The following is an 18,175-nucleotide window of genomic DNA, read 5'->3' as shown; positions in this document are numbered from 1 at the left end:
ATAACCACAGTTTCTATATTAACTATATACATTTCTGTAACCACAGTTTCTATATTAACTATATACATTTCTGTAACCACAGTTTCTATATTAACTATATACATTTCTGTAACCACAGTTTCTATATTAACTATATACATTTCTGTAACCACAGTTTCTGTATTAACTATATACATTTCTGTAACCACAGTTTCTATATTAACTATATACATTTCTGTAACCACAGGTACAAGTCTCTGTGTCCCAGGACGTGGCCTAACTGGCAGGGCAGACTGGCTGATGGAGTAGCCACTCTGGTCCAACACCTCGGCTACAAACCAGAGGAATACAAACTGGGCAAGTAGGTACACAGAGAGAGAGAGGGGAGGGAGGGAAGTAAGGGGACATACATTTCCCTTAGTCATGTTGTGAGGAGAAACATGAGACAGTATGTTGTTGATGTATAATTCCCTATCTCTTTGCAGGACCAAGATCTTCATCCGCTTCCCTAAGACTCTGTTCAGCACTGAAGATTCCCTGGAAGCCAGGAGGCCTGCCCTCGGTGAGACTATACAGCAGGGAAGATGATGACAAGGCCATTTGGGGGGAATTAATGTAATTCATTCATTAGCTAGGAGAATAACATAGATCATGATAAACAGCAGAGTAGCAGTAGCAGTGGAAAACAGGGAAGTGCCCACTTGGTCAACTAAGCAGCAGCATGAGGATGGATAATACAGTAAGCTAATGTAATTATACTGAACAAAAATATAAACACAACTTGCAACAATTTCAAAGATTTTACTGAGTTACTGTTCATATAAGGAAATTAGTCAATTGAAATTAATTAATTAGGCCCTAATCTATGGATTTCACATGACTGGGCTGGGGTGCAGCCATGGCTCCCACCCACATAGGGAGCCAGGCCCAGCAAATCAGAATGAGTTTATCCCGAGTTTATTACAGACAGAAATAGCTCAGAATCTCCTTAGCACACCTCCCCCCCATCCCCCCTCAGACAATTCCGCAGGTGAAGAAGCCGGATGTGGAGGTTCTGGGCTGTCGTGGTTTCAGGTGGTCTGTGGATGTGAGGCCGATTGGAGGTGGCTTATGGTAGAGAAATGAACATTAAATTCTCTGGCAACAGCTCGGTTGGACATTCCTGCAGTCAACATGCCAATTGCATGCTCCCTCAAAACTTGAGACATCTGTGGCATTGTGTTGTGTGAGAAAACTGCAAACTTTAAAGTGGCCTTTTATTGTCCGAAGCACAAGATGCACCTGTGTAATGATCATGCTGTTTAATCAGCTTCTTGATATACCCACCTGTCAGGTGGAATGGATTATCTTGGCAAAGGAGAAATACTCACTAACACTAACAAATGTGTGTACAATTGTATTTGAATGAAACATGGGACCAACACTTTACATGTTGCATTTATATTTTTGTTCAGTGTAGGATCCAATTAAACATTTATGTTCTGTGGTCCAACCATTTTGTCTCCTCTGTTCCTGTTCTCTGCTCTAGTTCTCACCCTACAGACCTCATGGAGGGGTTACAGAGAGAGGGCCAAGTACCTCCGCATCAGACAGGCAGGTGAGGGTCTGGATCAAAGAGCTGACACTATTTCTCTGCTTCTCAATTACTGCCTCCTGAAGCAGTTACTCTGTAGCCACTTTCTTGATATCTGCTGAATCTATGAATGAAGTAATGCAGAGGATATTACTTTGTTGTTTGTTCTTATGAGCTCTGCACAGTTGTAGCTTGTTGTGGTGTGTCTGTGACATGACTGATTGTGTCCTCTATCCATCTATCTATCTATTAGTTCTAGTGATCCAGTCTGCGTGGAGAGGGATGAAATCCCGCCAGAGGGCCAGGCGTCGCAGACACGCTGTGGACATCGTACGCAAGTTCATCAAAGGCTTCATCTACCGCCACTACGAGCGTTGTCCAGAAAACGAGTACTTCCTGGACCATCAGCGTTTCTCCTTCCTGATGATGCTGTTTAGGAACCCACCTAAGAGTGTCCTGGACAAAAGCTGGCCCATCCCCCCACCTAGCCTCACTGAGGTACTGCAACCAGCCCAACAACACTCCACACAATACGCACTGAGGGACATTAAGCGTAAGCCAAGGGGTGATGGTGCAATGCATCTGACTGTTGTACATTCAATGTGTCAATGTTTTATTTGTATCTGTCCCTATGTCTGTGTAGGCGTCAGAGCACCTGTGCAGGCTGTGTATGCAGAACATGATGCGGGCCTACTGCAGGAGGATCCAGCCAGAGTGGAAGAAACAGGTAGGCTACTGTCTGTTACTGTCACTCACCTGACGGGAACACATAGAAAGGATATTTCTGTCCTCTTTCTATTCGTTTTTTAAATCTCACACACTCTCTCTGTCTCTCTCTCTCTCTCTCGCTCTGTGTATCTCTGTCTCTGTGTCTCTCTGTCTCTGTGTCTCTCTGTCATTGTGTCTCTCTGTGTCTCTCTGTCTCTGTCCACATTTCTCCATTCTCCATCTCTCTCACTCTACAGGCATCTCTTCTGTTCTCTTTCTATAGATGGAGCAGAAGGTGGTAGCCAGTCAGATATTCAAGGACCAGAAGGACAGCTATCCCCAGAGTGTCCCTAAGCTGTTTGTGGCCTCCAGACTAAGTAGGGTCCACTCACTAACACAGTGTGCACACACTTCCAAACTTCACAGACCACGTACTTCACAAACACGCCACTGACAGATGTTCTCTCCTGTACACAGACAGTGAGGAGTTCAACCTCAAAGTGATACAGACTCTGGGCAATGACAAAGTGAAGGTGAGTAATATGATATTGTAATACTATCCCCCTGTCGTGTTTGTGAGACAGTTTTTGCGACCTCTGTCTTACCTCTGTCACTCTGCTGTTGTTGGCTGAGTAGTTTAATCCTGCTAATTGTCTGTTTGCTGTGTACATCATCTTTACAATGTCATGTATTGCTTTGAATCAGTATTGATACAGTTAGACTTCAAACTTTGGGTTTTTATGACAACCCCTCCCTCTTTCTGTGTCTCTCCCTCTCTCTCTGTCATTCTCTCTCTTTCTCTCTCAATCCCCCTCTTTTTCTATCTGTCTTTGTCAGTATGGAATTGCGGTGACTAAGTATGATAGGAGGGGTTACAAGGCACGGCCTCGCCAGCTGCTCCTCACCTCCTCCTTCGCCATGCTGGTGACCGAAGCCAAGCTGAAGCAGAGGATCGACTATGCAGCCCTGAGGAGTGAGTCTCTGCTGGGGGCCATAGGGGATTGAGGGGCTAGGGGTGGTCGGCCAGGGGGGGGGGGGGGTTATAACCTTGGTTATAAGGTAGTTGTAGTGTATGTGTCCACTGTATAACACGGTTCTTCTTTTTCCAGGCATCTCTGTGAGTTCTCTCAGTGATGGGTTCATGGTTCTCCACGTGCCCAGTGAGGACGACAAGCAGAAGGTAACAGGATGACCTCATCCTGGTTGTTCTATCTAGCAGTTGTCATGGCGACTTACTGCCATGCCATAAAGTACAGTACCTAACCTCTGACCCCTTGTCTGCCCTGTAGAGTGATATGGTGCTCCAGTGCGATCATTTGATCGAGGTGGTGACCAAGCTGGCCACTATGGCGGACAAGAAGATCAAGGTCAACATGAGCCAGGACAGGTGAGTTTGGCTCCTCTGATCATCTGGACACTGGATAGCTTCATCAGAGTATCTTTGAGAGCCTGCTGACATTTGTCAACCCATTCCAACTGTCATCCACTGTTAGTGATCATGATAGTGTTCTCTCTCACCCCCTACCCCTTCCCTCCTTTCCTCTGGTCCTCTCCTCCTGTCTGTTCCTGTGTGCAGTATTAAGTTTGCAGTGGCTCAGGGGAAAGAGGGGGTCATTGACTTCACCAGTGGACCAGAGCTGAAGGTGGCCAAAGGCAAGAAAGGACACCTGCTAGTGGTGAGTAAGGGGACGGAAGAGACCCATTATTATGAGGACAGCAGGGCTGAGGAAGGGAGGATGAGAAAGGGGGATAGAGGAGAAGAGAGGACTTGTAGATGGAGCATGAGGAGGACTGGGATTGTAAAATGGAAAGCAGTAGAGTTTAAAGATAGCCACCTCTTTCATCTTTATATTTTCATTGGAAGTTTTGACCAATAATCCACATTAGGTAATAACAATGACGCCATTTGTAAATTTACTTGTTTTGCAGACGGCTCCTAAACTCAACCCATGATGATGATGGGAAGGAATGACCGCCTCGCTGTAATCCACAGCAAACCAATCATTCCACAGGATGATTTCCTGCCATAGCCAATCAGATTATAGCCACACAGAAGTTGTATTTCTTCTTTAAATGTGAGACCATAGCCATACACTCACTGCAAAAAATAGAATGATTATTTTCTCTTTTAACACAATTGCACTTATTAATCTGCATTTTTATATAGTTATTGATTTAGTTATTGACGACATATCATATATAATGGATTCAGAGGTTTTGCCGGCATTCATAATACTTTGATGTTTATTAGCAATAGTCGTATTAAATGAAACCACACATTTTAAATCTTATGCTTCATCTTTATTTTGTAGTCCTGTTTACAATATATTAGCTCTTGTATGTAATAAAAATACAAAACAATATTTATATTTCCATAGTAACAACAATAAACAGCATTTTCAAATAAATAAGTAATAAATAAGTAAATAAATAGGCAAATATGCATTGAAGTCAGTGAGGGCTGTGGAAAAAGGGGATGTTGGGTTGTGTTTCTCAACACTCTTCCGGTTCTCGGCTGTTAGTCAGAGAGAGTGAGAGACAGAAAAGATGGAAACTCAGGGAGAAACCCAGAGGAGAGTAAGGCTGTACAACTTACAGTAATACTCCATGTAACAAAGTGAACATAGCATCTCTCAACGATGAGAAATCATGATCTTAGGGTAAATACCAGAAATTAAACTCCATTGAAGTCTTTCTGTCAAAAGTAATACTGAATTATTTATAAATATGAATAATATGAATATCATTATTATTGGTATTAGCTGTATTAACTTGTTACTGCTTAAATAAACGGTGTGCATTGACAACATAAAATCCTGTTGTGTTATGATTCATAACAATACGTAAATTCTCACATCCAATATTATCCCTCGTCCACAAAATAAGTTAAAAGCCACTCTGACCACAACTTTTCCAGGCTAGTGCAGTACTATTACGCATTATGAATATGAATCCATGCACACCGTGTTTATCTGCCTCTGGGCTGGGCGCTTGGAGGACCACTGTGTTTGGTCTTCAAGAGGATGAAGTCTCTGGCCAGCTTGGTGAGGTAGCGCTCCAGGTCCCTGAGGATGACGTAGCCCTCCAGGCGGCTGGTCCACAGGGACTTTGATAGGGCCTGGTGGCTGGAGGAAGGGCTCACTGCACGGGTCAGGGTTGGGGGAGAGGTGGGGCTCACACTGGAACTGTTCACACACCTCAACTGTAAAGACCACAGAGAGGTTTATCAGACTGAGCTCGTAACAATATTCTCCTCACGGTGGATATACAGTAGCTGCTGAGTGATGGGTAGCTTTGTGAACACCTAATTTAGTGTGCAAAGACAATAAGTATACACACAATGTGTGAACACCTCAAATGTGTATCTGTGCATGTGTTCTTTCATTCGTTTATATGGTGGGCATTGTACCTGAAAGTTGACTTTTGTCATGAGATCCCGCAGGTCTGTCTGAATGCGGTGTATACCCTGGGGTATGGTGGTTTTAGCCTTCCCCCTTGTCCCCATCCAGTGGGCTGCTCTCTGTTCCACCTTATCCACCTCCATCTCCTTTCTCTTCATATCCAGGTGAGCCCAGAAAGTGTGCAGGTCTTGAGAGGCAGCACTCAGACGCTCCCAGTCCTGTACAGATCGTAACATTATACACAATGTCACTCCTGCTCCATCGTACCTTTTAAAGCATTAAACCACCACAGGTTAACTGATTCATACACAGGTCACACACAAACACAAACCTTCATCTGAAGCCAGTGGTAGAAGTCTGTAGAGAGTGATGGTATGGTCTGTAACTCCAGATCTCTGTCCTCAAACTGCTTGTCTTCCAACAGCTCCTCTTTCTGACAAGACAAATGAGGGTACATTATGATAACAGCCTGTAGTAGGTGAGGATAGCTGTTGTCTCTGGGCATATAAGTGCTAGCAGACTAGCCACCAGTAACAGAGGAATAACAGAGGAGTTAACTCACATATCTCATGAGCAGCTGCTGAACCCGGGCGTGGGTGCACCTGGTGGATTTGAGGGAGTATGAGTAGGCCTGGAGTAGGCCTGGAGTGGAAGCACAACATGGGTACACACAGCTCAGGGTGAGGAAGAACAGGGGAAACAGAACGCACCACCAAACAGCCATCTGGAAGAGACAGGGAGAGGATGAATATATGCTGAACTGCACAATCATGTCAACATTTATTCTAATCAATATTCATTACATGTTGGCTACTTGTGGAACTCTCTGTAATGGCTCTATTCAATCTGTATTGCAGGAGTTCAGCTTTATAGCGTGATTGAAATTTAAAGGCAATGTTCTGGCTTTAATGGAGACTGCACTGACAGATGGTAAACGCTACATATTTCGTCTCAATAGGAAATTACCTTTACATTTCTATAGCGCAATCTGTAACGCTTCAGCAATACAAATTGAATAAAGCCCTAAATATGTATTACTTTACAACAACAACACAAAGACAGTACAAATTGTAGATCCTTGACAATCTAGTACCTACTATGGAAAACTGTAGAATTTGACAAGCTCCAAAAATCCTTGCTTTCTAACCTAGTATCATTCTCCCATCGCACTAACACAGACTTCTTAGTATCTAAGCCTTATAGCGATAAAGGAGTATACCACAGGTGGTCCAGCTATGGAACACCTGTAAAGCTCAACACTAGTTCAGAGAGTGAGCTCGAGAGAGAGAGAGAGAGAGACAGAGCAGACTTACCTTTTAGCGATAACAATCTGTGATTGACATACATCCTAGCTGCATCCTTTGATATTTATATACGTCCTTAGTTTCTCTTGTGGCCTGGAGTTTTTCTCAGCAGCTTGAGTAGGGGTTCCTGCACGGATGATTCATCTCAATTGCCAATTCTGTTTAGAAGTTTGTAAGCACATAATTGCTAAATTATTCCGTTTTCACTATCATTTTGAGATAGAAGGGCCTAATATGATGTCTAATTTTGCTAATAAATCTTATCTTGATCAAACTCTACTTTTTACAGTTTAATTGTAATCTAGCCTAATTAGTCATTATATATGATATTCTGATGAGTTTAGTGAACTACATTTTATTTTTGTATCTGATTTATTAGACCATTGGATCGGTATTGGGTTTAAAGACCTACAATCCCTCCTTTACTCTTTACATTAGTAGTGGGCCAAATTATTTTAAACGGGCCGTATAATTAGTTTATACACTGTTAGATACTTGTTAATCTTTTATAAATAATTAATATACAGTTATAAAACAATGATTGAAATTGTGTGATTTGTCATTTAGCTGGTTGCCAAATACTGTCATATAACCAAAATAACAATCACACAAATTCAACCATTGGATTCCTAGCTGTTTATTACTGATGTATAAACTACAGGTATCTGCTGAAATAAAGGAAACAACAACATGTGTCTTAATAGGGTGTTGGGGCACCACGAGCCAGAACAGCTTCAATGGTGTTTTGTTGATGATGGTGGAAAATGCTGTCTCAGGCACTGCTCCAGAATCTCCCGTAAGTGCTCAATTGGATTGAGATCTGGTAACGAAGACGGCCATGGCATATGGTTTACATAGTTTTCATGCTCGTCAAACCACTGCGCTTTGGAAGGGGGCATTGTCATCCTATGGAGGCATAGCCATGGCAGCCAAAATAATGGCCTGCCCAGCATTTTTATACATGGCTCTAAGCATGATGGGATGTTAATTGTTTAAATAATTCAGTAACCACACCTATGTGGAAGCACCTGCTTTCAATTTTCTTTGTATCCCTCATTTACTCAAGTCTTTCCATTATTTTGGCATTTACCTGTAGCTCAGTATTTGAATCATTTATTTTATACAGTCATTATTGCTCATCTTTATCAACGGTGTTAATCATTTCGGACCCCAATGTCTTTATATATTCATATATGTGACACGCCCTGACGAATCCCGTCGGTAATCTGAAAACACGCATTGGAAATAAGCTAAAGTAGAAATATCAAAATCTGGTCAAAAATATTTAATGCATAAATACCTACATCAACATGTAATCTTGAATTTTGTCACATTTTATATGCATACAGCACCTCTTATAATGGGGCATATATTATGGGTTTGGCTATAGGATAGCACTAGCTGAGACGTTGACAATAACAAGTTTACCAGAAACAGCTGATTCCACATGCAAATTGTTGTTTTAATCCAAATTAAGAGTTAAAGGTAAATTAAACTAATCCCTTTATTTTTCAGAAACCTTTATAATAGTATACCTTATACTATGTATAGTGTTTAAAAAAAATGTGAACTTGGATGGATGGATGACCAAGACGTAGGGGGGTGGCTATAGAAGAAGAGGATGAAACAGCATTATTATCTAAATTACAGTATTTTGTTACAGTAATAGAGAACTAATCACAGCCTAAAATAATCGTGGAAACTAAAGCTCCATTGGGCAATTACATTTTTTATTCACTTTGATGTTACTGCACAGCCCACCAAGGTAGTTGTAGAGTATGAAAAACATATCACATTTTTGCCCACCTGAAATAATATCTCAAAATGCAATTGATAGTAATTTTGAAAGTGAATAATTGTGAAAGCACTGTTCTCATTCAGGATGCAGTACTTTAAGTCTGGCAGCACAGTTAATACAATGGTAAACCTAGGCGTACAGAGGCCCATTATCAGCAACCATCACTCTTGTGTTCCAATGGCATGTTGTGTTAGCTAATCCAAGTTTATCATTTTAAAAGGCTAATTGATCATTAGAAAACCCTTTTGCAATTATGTTAGCACAGCTGAAACTGACAACTGGCCTTCTTTAGACTAGTTGAGTAGCTGGAGCATCAGCATTTGTGGGTTTGATTACAGGCTCAAAATGGCCAGAAACAAAGTACTTTCTTCTAAAACTCATCAGTCTATTCTTGTTCTGAGAAATGAAGGCTATTCCATGCGAGAAATTGCCAAGAAACTGAAGATCTCGTACAACGCTGTGTACTACTCCCTTCACAGAACAGCGCAAACTGGTTCTAACCAGAATAGAAAGAGGAGTGAGAGGCCCCAGTGAACAACTGAGAAAGAGGACAACTACATTAGAGTGTCTAGTTTGAGAAACAGATCCTCAACACAAATCCTCAACTAGCAGCTTCATTAAATAGTACCCGCAAAACACCCGTCTCAACGTCAACAGTGAAGAGGCGACTCCGGGATGCTGGCCTTTTGAACGGTAGTGTATATTTTTGTATAATTAACAACAAAAGTGTAGAAAGCACCTATAGATGTTATCAACCATTTTTTACAGCTTACCTGTTGCTGCACGGTATGAGATGATAAGTCACAAGACAACATTTCACAAAGGTGGCCAGCGTTCTTGCATTCACACACACACACTGTATTAGTCATTATGATGCGTACCCAGTCTGGTCGTTGCACCATATAAATTATGTACATTACAGGGAAAACGTGTGCAGGGAAAATGTGGTAATCATACAGTGAAGGGATCAAAGGTCACTCAATAACCCTTGTGCCTAGACAAGAATGACCCACCACTGCACAATCATTGCTGCAAATGCAGCAGTTTACTGTTTTTGGTGTTCTGTCTTGCCATTTATTTATACAATTTGACAGTTGAGATTTTTGGAAAATAAACATTTCAGGCAGTTTTAAAATATACTCTTGATGATAAAAAATATATTTGTAGGTTGTTGTATCATAGTGCCGTCTTGAGAGAGCATTGCGTCACATTTGTGTGTCATAGACAGTCTGAGTAATAGTGGTCTCCCTCTTTTCGCTTTCTCTCTCCATCTACTTTCTCAATTACGAGCGAGCGATAGAGAGAGAGAGAAGGATAGGGCTGAGTCATTTTCTGGATTGCGGAAGCAGGCCGTTTCATCACAGTCTTATGCAGAGAGTGGCAGGTGATAAAAAGAGCAGAGAGGAGTTTCTGTCCTGCCAATCTCCTGGTGATCCCCCAGAATCAGCAGCCTGCAGGGGGACTGCCATGGGAATGTCTCAGAGTACATCATCAGTACCATTTTTACCACCTTTACCACCACTGTCATGACCATCATGACTATCCATCCCACTTTCTGTTATCAAGAAACATAGTAGAGATATGATATGGCACTCTGGCATTACCCTAAAGCCAATGGTCATAAATAGTCATAATCAAGATTCAAATGAGAGTTAAAATATATATTAAGCAGCTGCTTAATCGATTTAGTGATCAGTCAAAACCAGCCAAGTATGGGCACAGCTTTGGTACTATCTGAGTGTGTATCTGTCGTGTCACTGTTGTGGCACTACTGGCCCGTGCACACAGGTCAGATTCAGACCTGGAGAGAGGAAGTGGACAGTCAGGACAACAGTGCTGATGGACAGATACAGTATCTACTTCCTCTCCTTGGGGAGCAGAACACTCTCACAGTGATGCGGTATCGGGAGGGGCTGAGTGGGAGTGTGTGGATGTGTGTGTTGTGTGGAAGAAGATCTTTATGAGTCACATACATACATACTACCCCTTTCAAATCACACACATGACTCACCAGATGGGCTTCCCTCATTCTTATGACTTCCGCCTGTGCTCTCTCAGTTTGAAGGAACACTGACAGAGATTCCCCCTGTCTCGGTCACTTTTAGTTTCAATACATCTATTTTAATTTCATTACCTTTCCTTACCATTTTTCAAATAAAATCAAAAATAAAATCTAATTTTATTGGTCACGTATACATGGTTAGCAGATGTTATTGCGAATGTAGCAAAATGCTTGTGCTTCTAGTTCCAACAGTGCAGCAATATCTAACATGTAATCTAACAATTCCACAACAACTACCTAATACATACAAATCTAAGTAAAGGAATGGAATAAGAATATATACACTACCGGTCAAAAGTTTTAGAACACCTACTCAGTCAAGGGTTTTTCTTTATTTTTACTGTTTACTACATTGTTGAATAATAGTGAAGACATCAAAACTATGAAATAACACACAGGGAATCATGTAGTAACCAAGAATGTGTTAAACAAATCAAAATAGATTTTATATTTGAGATTCTTCAAATAGCCACCAATTGCCTTGATGACAGCTTTGCACACTCTTGGCATTCTCTCAACCAGCTTCACCTGGAATGGTTTTCCAACAGTCTTGAAGGAGTTCCCACATATTCTGAGCACTTATTGGCAGTTTTTCCTTCACCTTGCGGTCTGATACATTCCAAACCATCTCAATTTGGTTGAGGTCGGGGGATTGTGGAAGCCAGGTCATTTGATGCAGCACTCCATCAAATCAAATCAAATCAAGTTTATTTTATATAGCCCTTCGTACATCAGCTAATATCTCGAAGTGCTGTACAGAAACCCAGCCTAAAACCCCAAACAGCAAGCAATGCAGGTGTAGAAGCACGGTGGCTAGGAAAAACTCCCTAGAAAGGCCAAAACCTAGGAAGAAACCTGGAGAGGAACCAGGCTATGAGGGGTGGCCAGTCCTCTTCTGGCTGTGCCGGGTGGAGATTATAACAGAACTATGCCAAGATGTTCAAAATATTCATAAGTGACAAGCATGGTCAAATAATAATCATGAATAATTTTCAGTTGGCTTTTCATAGCCGATCATTAAGAGTTGAAAATAGCAGGTCTGGGACAGGTGGCGGTTCCATAACCGCAGGCAGAACAGTTGAAACTGGAATAGCAGCAAGGCCAGGTGGACTGGGGACAGCAAGGAGTCATCATGCCCGGTAGTCCTGACGTATGGTCCTAGGGCTCAGGTCCTCCGAGAGAGAGAAAGAAAGAGAGAATTAGAGAGAGCCAAGATTTTCAAAATGTTCATAAATGACAAGCATGGTCAAATAATAATCAGGAATAAATATCAGTTGGCTTTTCATAGCCGATCATTAAGAGTTGAAAAAAACAGGTCTGGGACAGGTAGGGGTTCCATAACCGCAGGCAGAACAGCTGAAACTGGAATAGCAGCAAGGCCAGGCGGACTGGGGACAGCAAGGAGTCATCATGCCCGGTTTGCCGTGACGTATGGTCCTAGGGCTCAGGTCCTCCGAGAGAGAGAAAGAAAGAGAGAAGGAGAGAATTAGAGAGAGCCAAGATTTTCAAAATGTTCATAAATGACAAGCATGGTCAAATAATAATCAGGAATAAATATCAGTTGGCTTTTCATAGCCGATCATTAAGAGTTGAAAACAGCAGGTCTGGGACAGGTAGGGGTTCCATAACCGCAGGCAGAACAGCTGAAACTGGAATAGCAGCAAGGCCAGGCGGACTGGGGACAGCAAGGAGTCATCATGCCCGGTTTGCCGTGACGTATGGTCCTAGGGCTCAGGTTCTCCGAGAGAGAGAAAGAAAGAGAGAACGAGAGAATTAGAGAGAGCATACTTAAATTCACACAGGACACTGAATAAGATAGGAGAAGTACTCCAGGTATAGCCAACTGACCCTAGCCCCCGACACATAAACTACTGCAGCATAAATACTGGAGGCTGAGACAGGAGGGGTCAGGAGACACTGTGGCCCCATCAGAAGAAACCCCCGGACAGGGCCAAACAGGAAGGATATAACCCCACCCACTTTGCCAAAGCACAGCCCCCACACCACTAGAGGGATATCTTCAACCACCAACTTACAATCCTGAGACAAGGCCGAGTATAGCCCACAAAGATCTCCACCACAGCACAAACCAAGGGGGGGCGCCAACCCAGACAGGAAGATCACGTCAGTAACTCAACCCACTCAAGTGACGCACCCCTCCCAGGGACGGCATGAAAGAGCACCAGTAAGCCAGTGACTCAGCCCCTGTAATAGGGTTAGAGGCAGAGAATCCCAGTGGAGAGAGGGGAACCGGCCAGGCAGAGACAGCAAGGGCGGTTCGTTGCTCCAGAGCCTTTCCGTTCACCTTCACACTCCTGGGCCAGACTACACTCAATCATATGACCTACTGAAGAGATAAGTCTTCAGTAAAGACTTAAAGGTTGAGACTGAGTCTGGGTCTCTCACATGGGTAGGCAGACCGTTCCATAAAAATGGAGATCTATAGGAGAAAGCCCTGCCTCCCGCTGTTTGCTTAGAAATTCTAGGGACAATTAGGAGGCCTGCGTCTTGTGACCGTAGCGTACGTATAGGTATGTACGGCAGGACCAACTCGGAAAGATAGGTAGGAGCAAGCCCATGTAACGCTTTATAGGTTAACAGTAAAACCTTGAAATCAGCCCTTGCCTTAAAAGGAAGCCAGTGTAGGGAAGCTAGCACTGGAGTAATATGATCAAATTTCTTGGTTCTAGTCAGGATTCTAGCAGCCGTATTTAGCACTAACTGAAGTTTATTTAGTGCTTTATCCGGGTAGCCGGAAAGTAGAGCATTGCAGTAGTCTAACCTAGAAGTAACAAATGCATGGATAAATTTTTCTGCATCATTTTTGGACAGAAAATTTCTGATTTTTGCAATGTTACGTAGATGGAAAAAAGCTGTCCTTGAAACAGTCTTGATATGTTCGTCAAAAGAGAGATCAGGGTCAAGAGTAACGCCGAGGTCCTTCACAGTTTTATTTGAGACGACTTTACAACCATCAAGATTAATTGTCAGATTTAACAGAAGATCTCTTTGTTTCTTGGGACCTAGAACAAGCATCTCTGTTTTGTCCGAGTTTAAAAGTAGAAAGTTTGCAGCCATCCACTTCCTTATGTCTGAAACACAGGCTTCTAGCGAGGGCAATTTTGGGGCTTCACCATGTTTCATTGAAATGTACAGCTGTGTGTCATCCGCATAGCAGTGAAAGTTAACATTATGTTTTCGAATAACATCCCCAAGAGGTAAAATATATAGTGAAAACAATAGTGGTCCTAAAACGGAACCTTGTGGAACACCGAAATGTACAGTTGATTTGTCAGAGGACAAACCATTCACAGAGACAAACTGATATCTTTCCGACAGGTAAGATCTAAACCAGGCCAGAACTTGTCCGTGTAGACCAATTTGGGTTTCCAGTCTCTCCAAAAGAATGTGGTGATTGATGGTGTCAAAGGCAGCACTAAGGTCTAGTAGCACGAGGACAGATGCAGAGCCTCGGTCTGACGCCATTAAAAGGTCATTTACCACCTTCACAAGTGCAGTCTCAGTGCTATGATGGGGTCGAAAACCAGACTGAAGCATTTCGTATACATTGTTTGTCTTCAGGAAGGCAGTGAGTTGCTGCGCAACAGCTTTTTCTAAAATTTTTGAGAGGAATGGAAGATTCGATATAGGCCGATAGTTTTTTATATTTTCCGGGTCAAGGTTTGGCTTTTTCAAGAGAGGCTTTATTACTGCCACTTTTAGTGAGTTTGGTACACATCCGGTGGATAGAGAGCCGTTTATTATGTTCAACATAGGAGGGCCAAGCACAGGAAGCAGCTCTTTCAGTAGTAGTAGTTTCCATCACTCTCCTTCTTGGTAAAATAGCCCTTACACAGCCTGGAGGTGTGTTGGGTCATTGTCCTGTTGAAAAACAAATGATAGTCCTACTAAGCGCAAACCAGATGGGATGGTGTATCGCTGCAGAATGCTGTGGTAGCCATGCTGGTTAAGTGTGCCTTGAATTCTAAATAAATCACAGACAATGTCACCAGCAAAGCACCCCCACACCATCACACCTCCTCATCCATGCTTTACAGTGGGAAATACACATGCGGATATCATCCGTTCACCCACACGCATCTCACAAAGACACTGTGGTTGGAATCAAAAATCTCAAATTTGGACTCCAGACCAAAGGATAAATGTACACCGGTCTAACGTCCATTGCTTGTGTTTCTTGGCCCAAGCAAGTCTCTTCTTATTGCTGTCCTTTAGTAGTGGTTTCTTTGCAGAAATTCGACCATGAAGGCCTGATTCACACAGTCTCACACAGTCTTTCATCTTATTCAAATGAATGTTCAGTTCACTTACAGGTTACAGGTTGACCTTAAAATGAGGGACAGGTTTTTTTTTTTTTTTACCTTCAAATGAATCACTAAAAACATTAAATAAATAATAATCTTTAGAAATGACTGTCAAATCAACAAAATAACTAGGACTTTACAATCATGGTGAAAACTTGGAGAAATGTTGGGGTTAAGTGGGTTGAAATCTCCCTTGAAGTCACAGATGGTGCACGGAGAGACTTGTCAACATGTTGAATTTTGGCAATTTAGCAAGTCATTATTCATATAAAAAAAATGATTTATTGAATTCTCCACTCCATTGAATATAACAGGCTTTTAACATTCAATATTGGTGCACAATTTGTACTTAAAATATCAAAAGGATGCCAAAGGCACTCATTTCATGGAACAACTCAACTATTACAGTGTATCCAGATTTGAATCCTGAAGCATGTGGATGTCCATGCATGTCAGATCACTGATTATAGACCAGTCAACATGCTGTGTTACCTGAGCTGTGGAGCAGTGAAATATGATGTATATCAAGGTAATATCTCACCATTTTACCACTTTTTCAACAAATCCCTTTTAAGTTGAAGATTTAGTGGAATGTAACCTATTCAGCAATGTGATCATATTCATCCTCTCAAAGGAAAGACAAATCTGTTGTCTTATAGAGTTTGCTGTAGAGCAACAGAGGACAGACAGCAGAAGACAGTGGGCCAACCTCATTTCACTCCTACAGAAAGTGAGTCATGTGGCAGACAGGCATCGAGGCATTAAGTTACTGTTCGATTGAACGTTAGAATGGGCAGAACGAGTGACCTAAGCAACTTTGAGCCTGGTATAATCGTCAGTGCCAGGAGCGCCGGTTCCAGTATCTCAGAAACGTCCGGCATCCTAGGCTTTTCATGCACGAGCACGACAGTGTCAAATCACACACGACTCACCAGTAGGGCTACCCTCATTCTGTTTGAAGGAACACTGACAGAGATTCCCCTGTCTCGGTCACTTTTAGTTTCAATACATCTGTTTTAGTTTAGTTTAGCTTTCATTCCCATTTTTGGTAAGCAAGAGAGCACTGACGATACAATGGAACACCAAAACGCTTGCTCTGCTCATTTGCAATGTACGGACAGTACCTGACCCCAGCAATCCCTTTCCTTATATCTCTATCTCCCACTGTACATCTGTACCCTGCCACATTATTTGCACTAGAGAAGCCCTAAAGATAGTAAAAAATAATAAACTGTCAATATTCAGTGTGATTACGTACTCAAACCTGTAGTATCGGTGATCTATAGTGCCAGTCAAAAGTTTGGACACACCTACTCATTCAAGGATTTTTCTTTATTTGTACTATTTTTTACATTGTAGAATAATAGTGAAGACATCAACTATGAAATAACACATATGTAATGACCAAAAAAGTGTTTAACAAATCAAAATCTATTTTATATTTGAGCCACCTTTTGCCTTGATGACAATTTTGCACACTCTTGGCATTCTCTCAACCAGCTTCATGAGGTTGTCACCTGGAATGCATTTCAATTAAACCATCTCAATTGGGTTGAGGTCGGGTGATTGTGGAGGCCAGGTCATTTGATACAGCACTCCATCACTCCCCTTGGTCAAATTGCCCTTACACAGCCTGGAGGTGTGTTTTGGGTCATTGTCCTGTTGAAAAAACAATGATAGTCCCACTAAGCCCAAAGTCCCACTAAGCCCAGATGCGATGGCGTATCACTGCAGAAGGCTGTGGTAGCCATGCTGGTTAAGTGTGCCTTGAATTCTAAATAAATCACAGACAGTGTCACCAGCAAAGCACCCCCACATCATCACACCTCCTCCTCCATGCTTCACGGGGGGAACCACACATGCAGAGATCATCTGCATACATACTCTGCGTCTCACAAAGATACGGCCGTTGGAACCAAAAATCTCAAATTTGGACTTGTCAGACCAAAGGACATATTTCCACCAGTCTAATGTCCATTGCTCGTGTTTCTTGGCCTAAGCAAGTCTCTACTTCTTATTGGTGTCCTTTAGTAGTGGTTTCTTTGCAGCAATTCGACCATAAAGGCCTGATTCACACAGTCTCCTCTGAACAGTTGATGTTGAGATGTATCTGTTACTTGAACAAGACAGCTGATAGGATCAAACGCATTAAAAAGGAAAGAAATTCCCCAAATTAACTTTTATTTTCTTCCTTTTTCATGGTATCCAATTGGTAGTTACAGTCTTGTCTCATCGTTGCAACTCCAGTATGGACTTGGGAGAGGCGAAGGTCGAGAGCCGTGCGTCCTCTGAAACACAACCCAACCAAGCCACACTGCTTCTTGACACAATGCCCACTTAACCCGGAAGCCAGCCGCCCCAATGTGTTGGAGGAAACACCATACACCACCCGGCCCGCCACAGGAGTCACTAGTGCGCGATGGGACAAGGATACCCCTGCCGGCCAAACCTCTCCCCTAACCCGGACGACACTGGGCCAATTGTGCGTTGCCCCATGGGTCTCCTGGTTGCGGCCGGCTGCGACAGAACCTGGACTCGAACCCAGAATCTCTAGTGGCACCGCTATCACTGTGATGCAGTGCCTTAGACCACTGCGCCACTCAGGAGGCCCAAATTAACTTAAATTCCACACATTAACTTTTAAGGAACACCTGTTAATTGGAATGCATTCCAGGTGACTACCTCGTGATGCTGGTTGTGAGAATGCCAAGAGTGTGCAAAGCTGTCATCAAGGCAAAGGGTGGCTACTTTGAAGAATCTCAAATAAAAAATATATTTTGATTTGTTTAACACTTTTTTGGTTACTACATAATTCCATGTGTTATTTCATAGTTTTGATGTCTTCACTATTATTCTACAATGTAGAAAATATAAAAAATAAGTAAAAACCTTGAATAAGTCGGTGTGTCCAAACTTTTGACTGGTACTGTGTCTGCCTATATTAGTTACTATGCTGTTACTAAGCAGTAATGAATTACGGCACTGTTGTGTTATGACACCTAATAGGAAGTGCACATGCTACTAA

At 42.4% G+C, this 18,175-nt stretch overlaps 2 protein-coding genes across 2 annotated transcripts in view; one reads left to right on the top strand and one right to left on the bottom strand.

Annotated features, from left to right (window-relative positions):
• Positions 1-5,074, top strand: part of LOC139534182 (unconventional myosin-Ic-like) — a 28,908-nt gene extending 23,834 nt beyond the window's left edge. The window contains exons 20-31 of the mRNA XM_071333062.1: positions 227-340; positions 465-541; positions 1,508-1,576; positions 1,806-2,050; positions 2,196-2,279; positions 2,544-2,637; positions 2,738-2,793; positions 3,098-3,233; positions 3,370-3,440; positions 3,550-3,647; positions 3,837-3,936; positions 4,190-5,074. Coding sequence (XP_071189163.1) covers positions 227-340; positions 465-541; positions 1,508-1,576; positions 1,806-2,050; positions 2,196-2,279; positions 2,544-2,637; positions 2,738-2,793; positions 3,098-3,233; positions 3,370-3,440; positions 3,550-3,647; positions 3,837-3,936; positions 4,190-4,213 — 1,168 coding nt within the window. The 3' untranslated portion in view covers positions 4,214-5,074. The remainder of the gene's footprint in view (positions 1-226; positions 341-464; positions 542-1,507; positions 1,577-1,805; positions 2,051-2,195; positions 2,280-2,543; positions 2,638-2,737; positions 2,794-3,097; positions 3,234-3,369; positions 3,441-3,549; positions 3,648-3,836; positions 3,937-4,189) is intronic.
• LOC139534188 (cardiotrophin-2-like) lies at positions 5,068-6,433 on the bottom strand. The gene is made up of 4 exons (XM_071333074.1): positions 6,224-6,433; positions 5,993-6,094; positions 5,670-5,879; positions 5,068-5,462 (listed from the first exon to the last, which is right to left on the bottom strand). Exons 1-4 carry the CDS (start codon positions 6,431-6,433, stop codon positions 5,229-5,231), a joined length of 756 nt encoding a protein of 251 aa, XP_071189175.1. The 3' UTR covers positions 5,068-5,228.
• Positions 6,434-18,175: the final 11,742 nt, after the last annotated feature.

This window comes from Salvelinus alpinus, chromosome 1 (assembly GCF_045679555.1).
Source record: "Salvelinus alpinus chromosome 1, SLU_Salpinus.1, whole genome shotgun sequence".
In the NCBI taxonomy this organism is placed as follows: Eukaryota; Metazoa; Chordata; class Actinopteri; order Salmoniformes; family Salmonidae; genus Salvelinus; species Salvelinus alpinus.
This window is presented reverse-complemented; position numbering and strand designations above follow the sequence as displayed.

Coding starts and splice junctions, on each gene's coding strand:
- LOC139534188 (XM_071333074.1), bottom strand. CDS start 6,433: ATGATTGTGCAGTTCAGCATATATTCATCCTCTCCCTGTCTCTTCCAG. Junction 6,095..6,223: donor AGCAGCTGCTCATGAGATAT/GTGAGTTAACTC, acceptor TTGTCTTGTCAG/AAAGAGGAGCTGTTGGAAGA. Junction 5,463..5,669: donor TGACAAAAGTCAACTTTCAG/GTACAATGCCCA, acceptor TGGTCTTTACAG/TTGAGGTGTGTGAACAGTTC.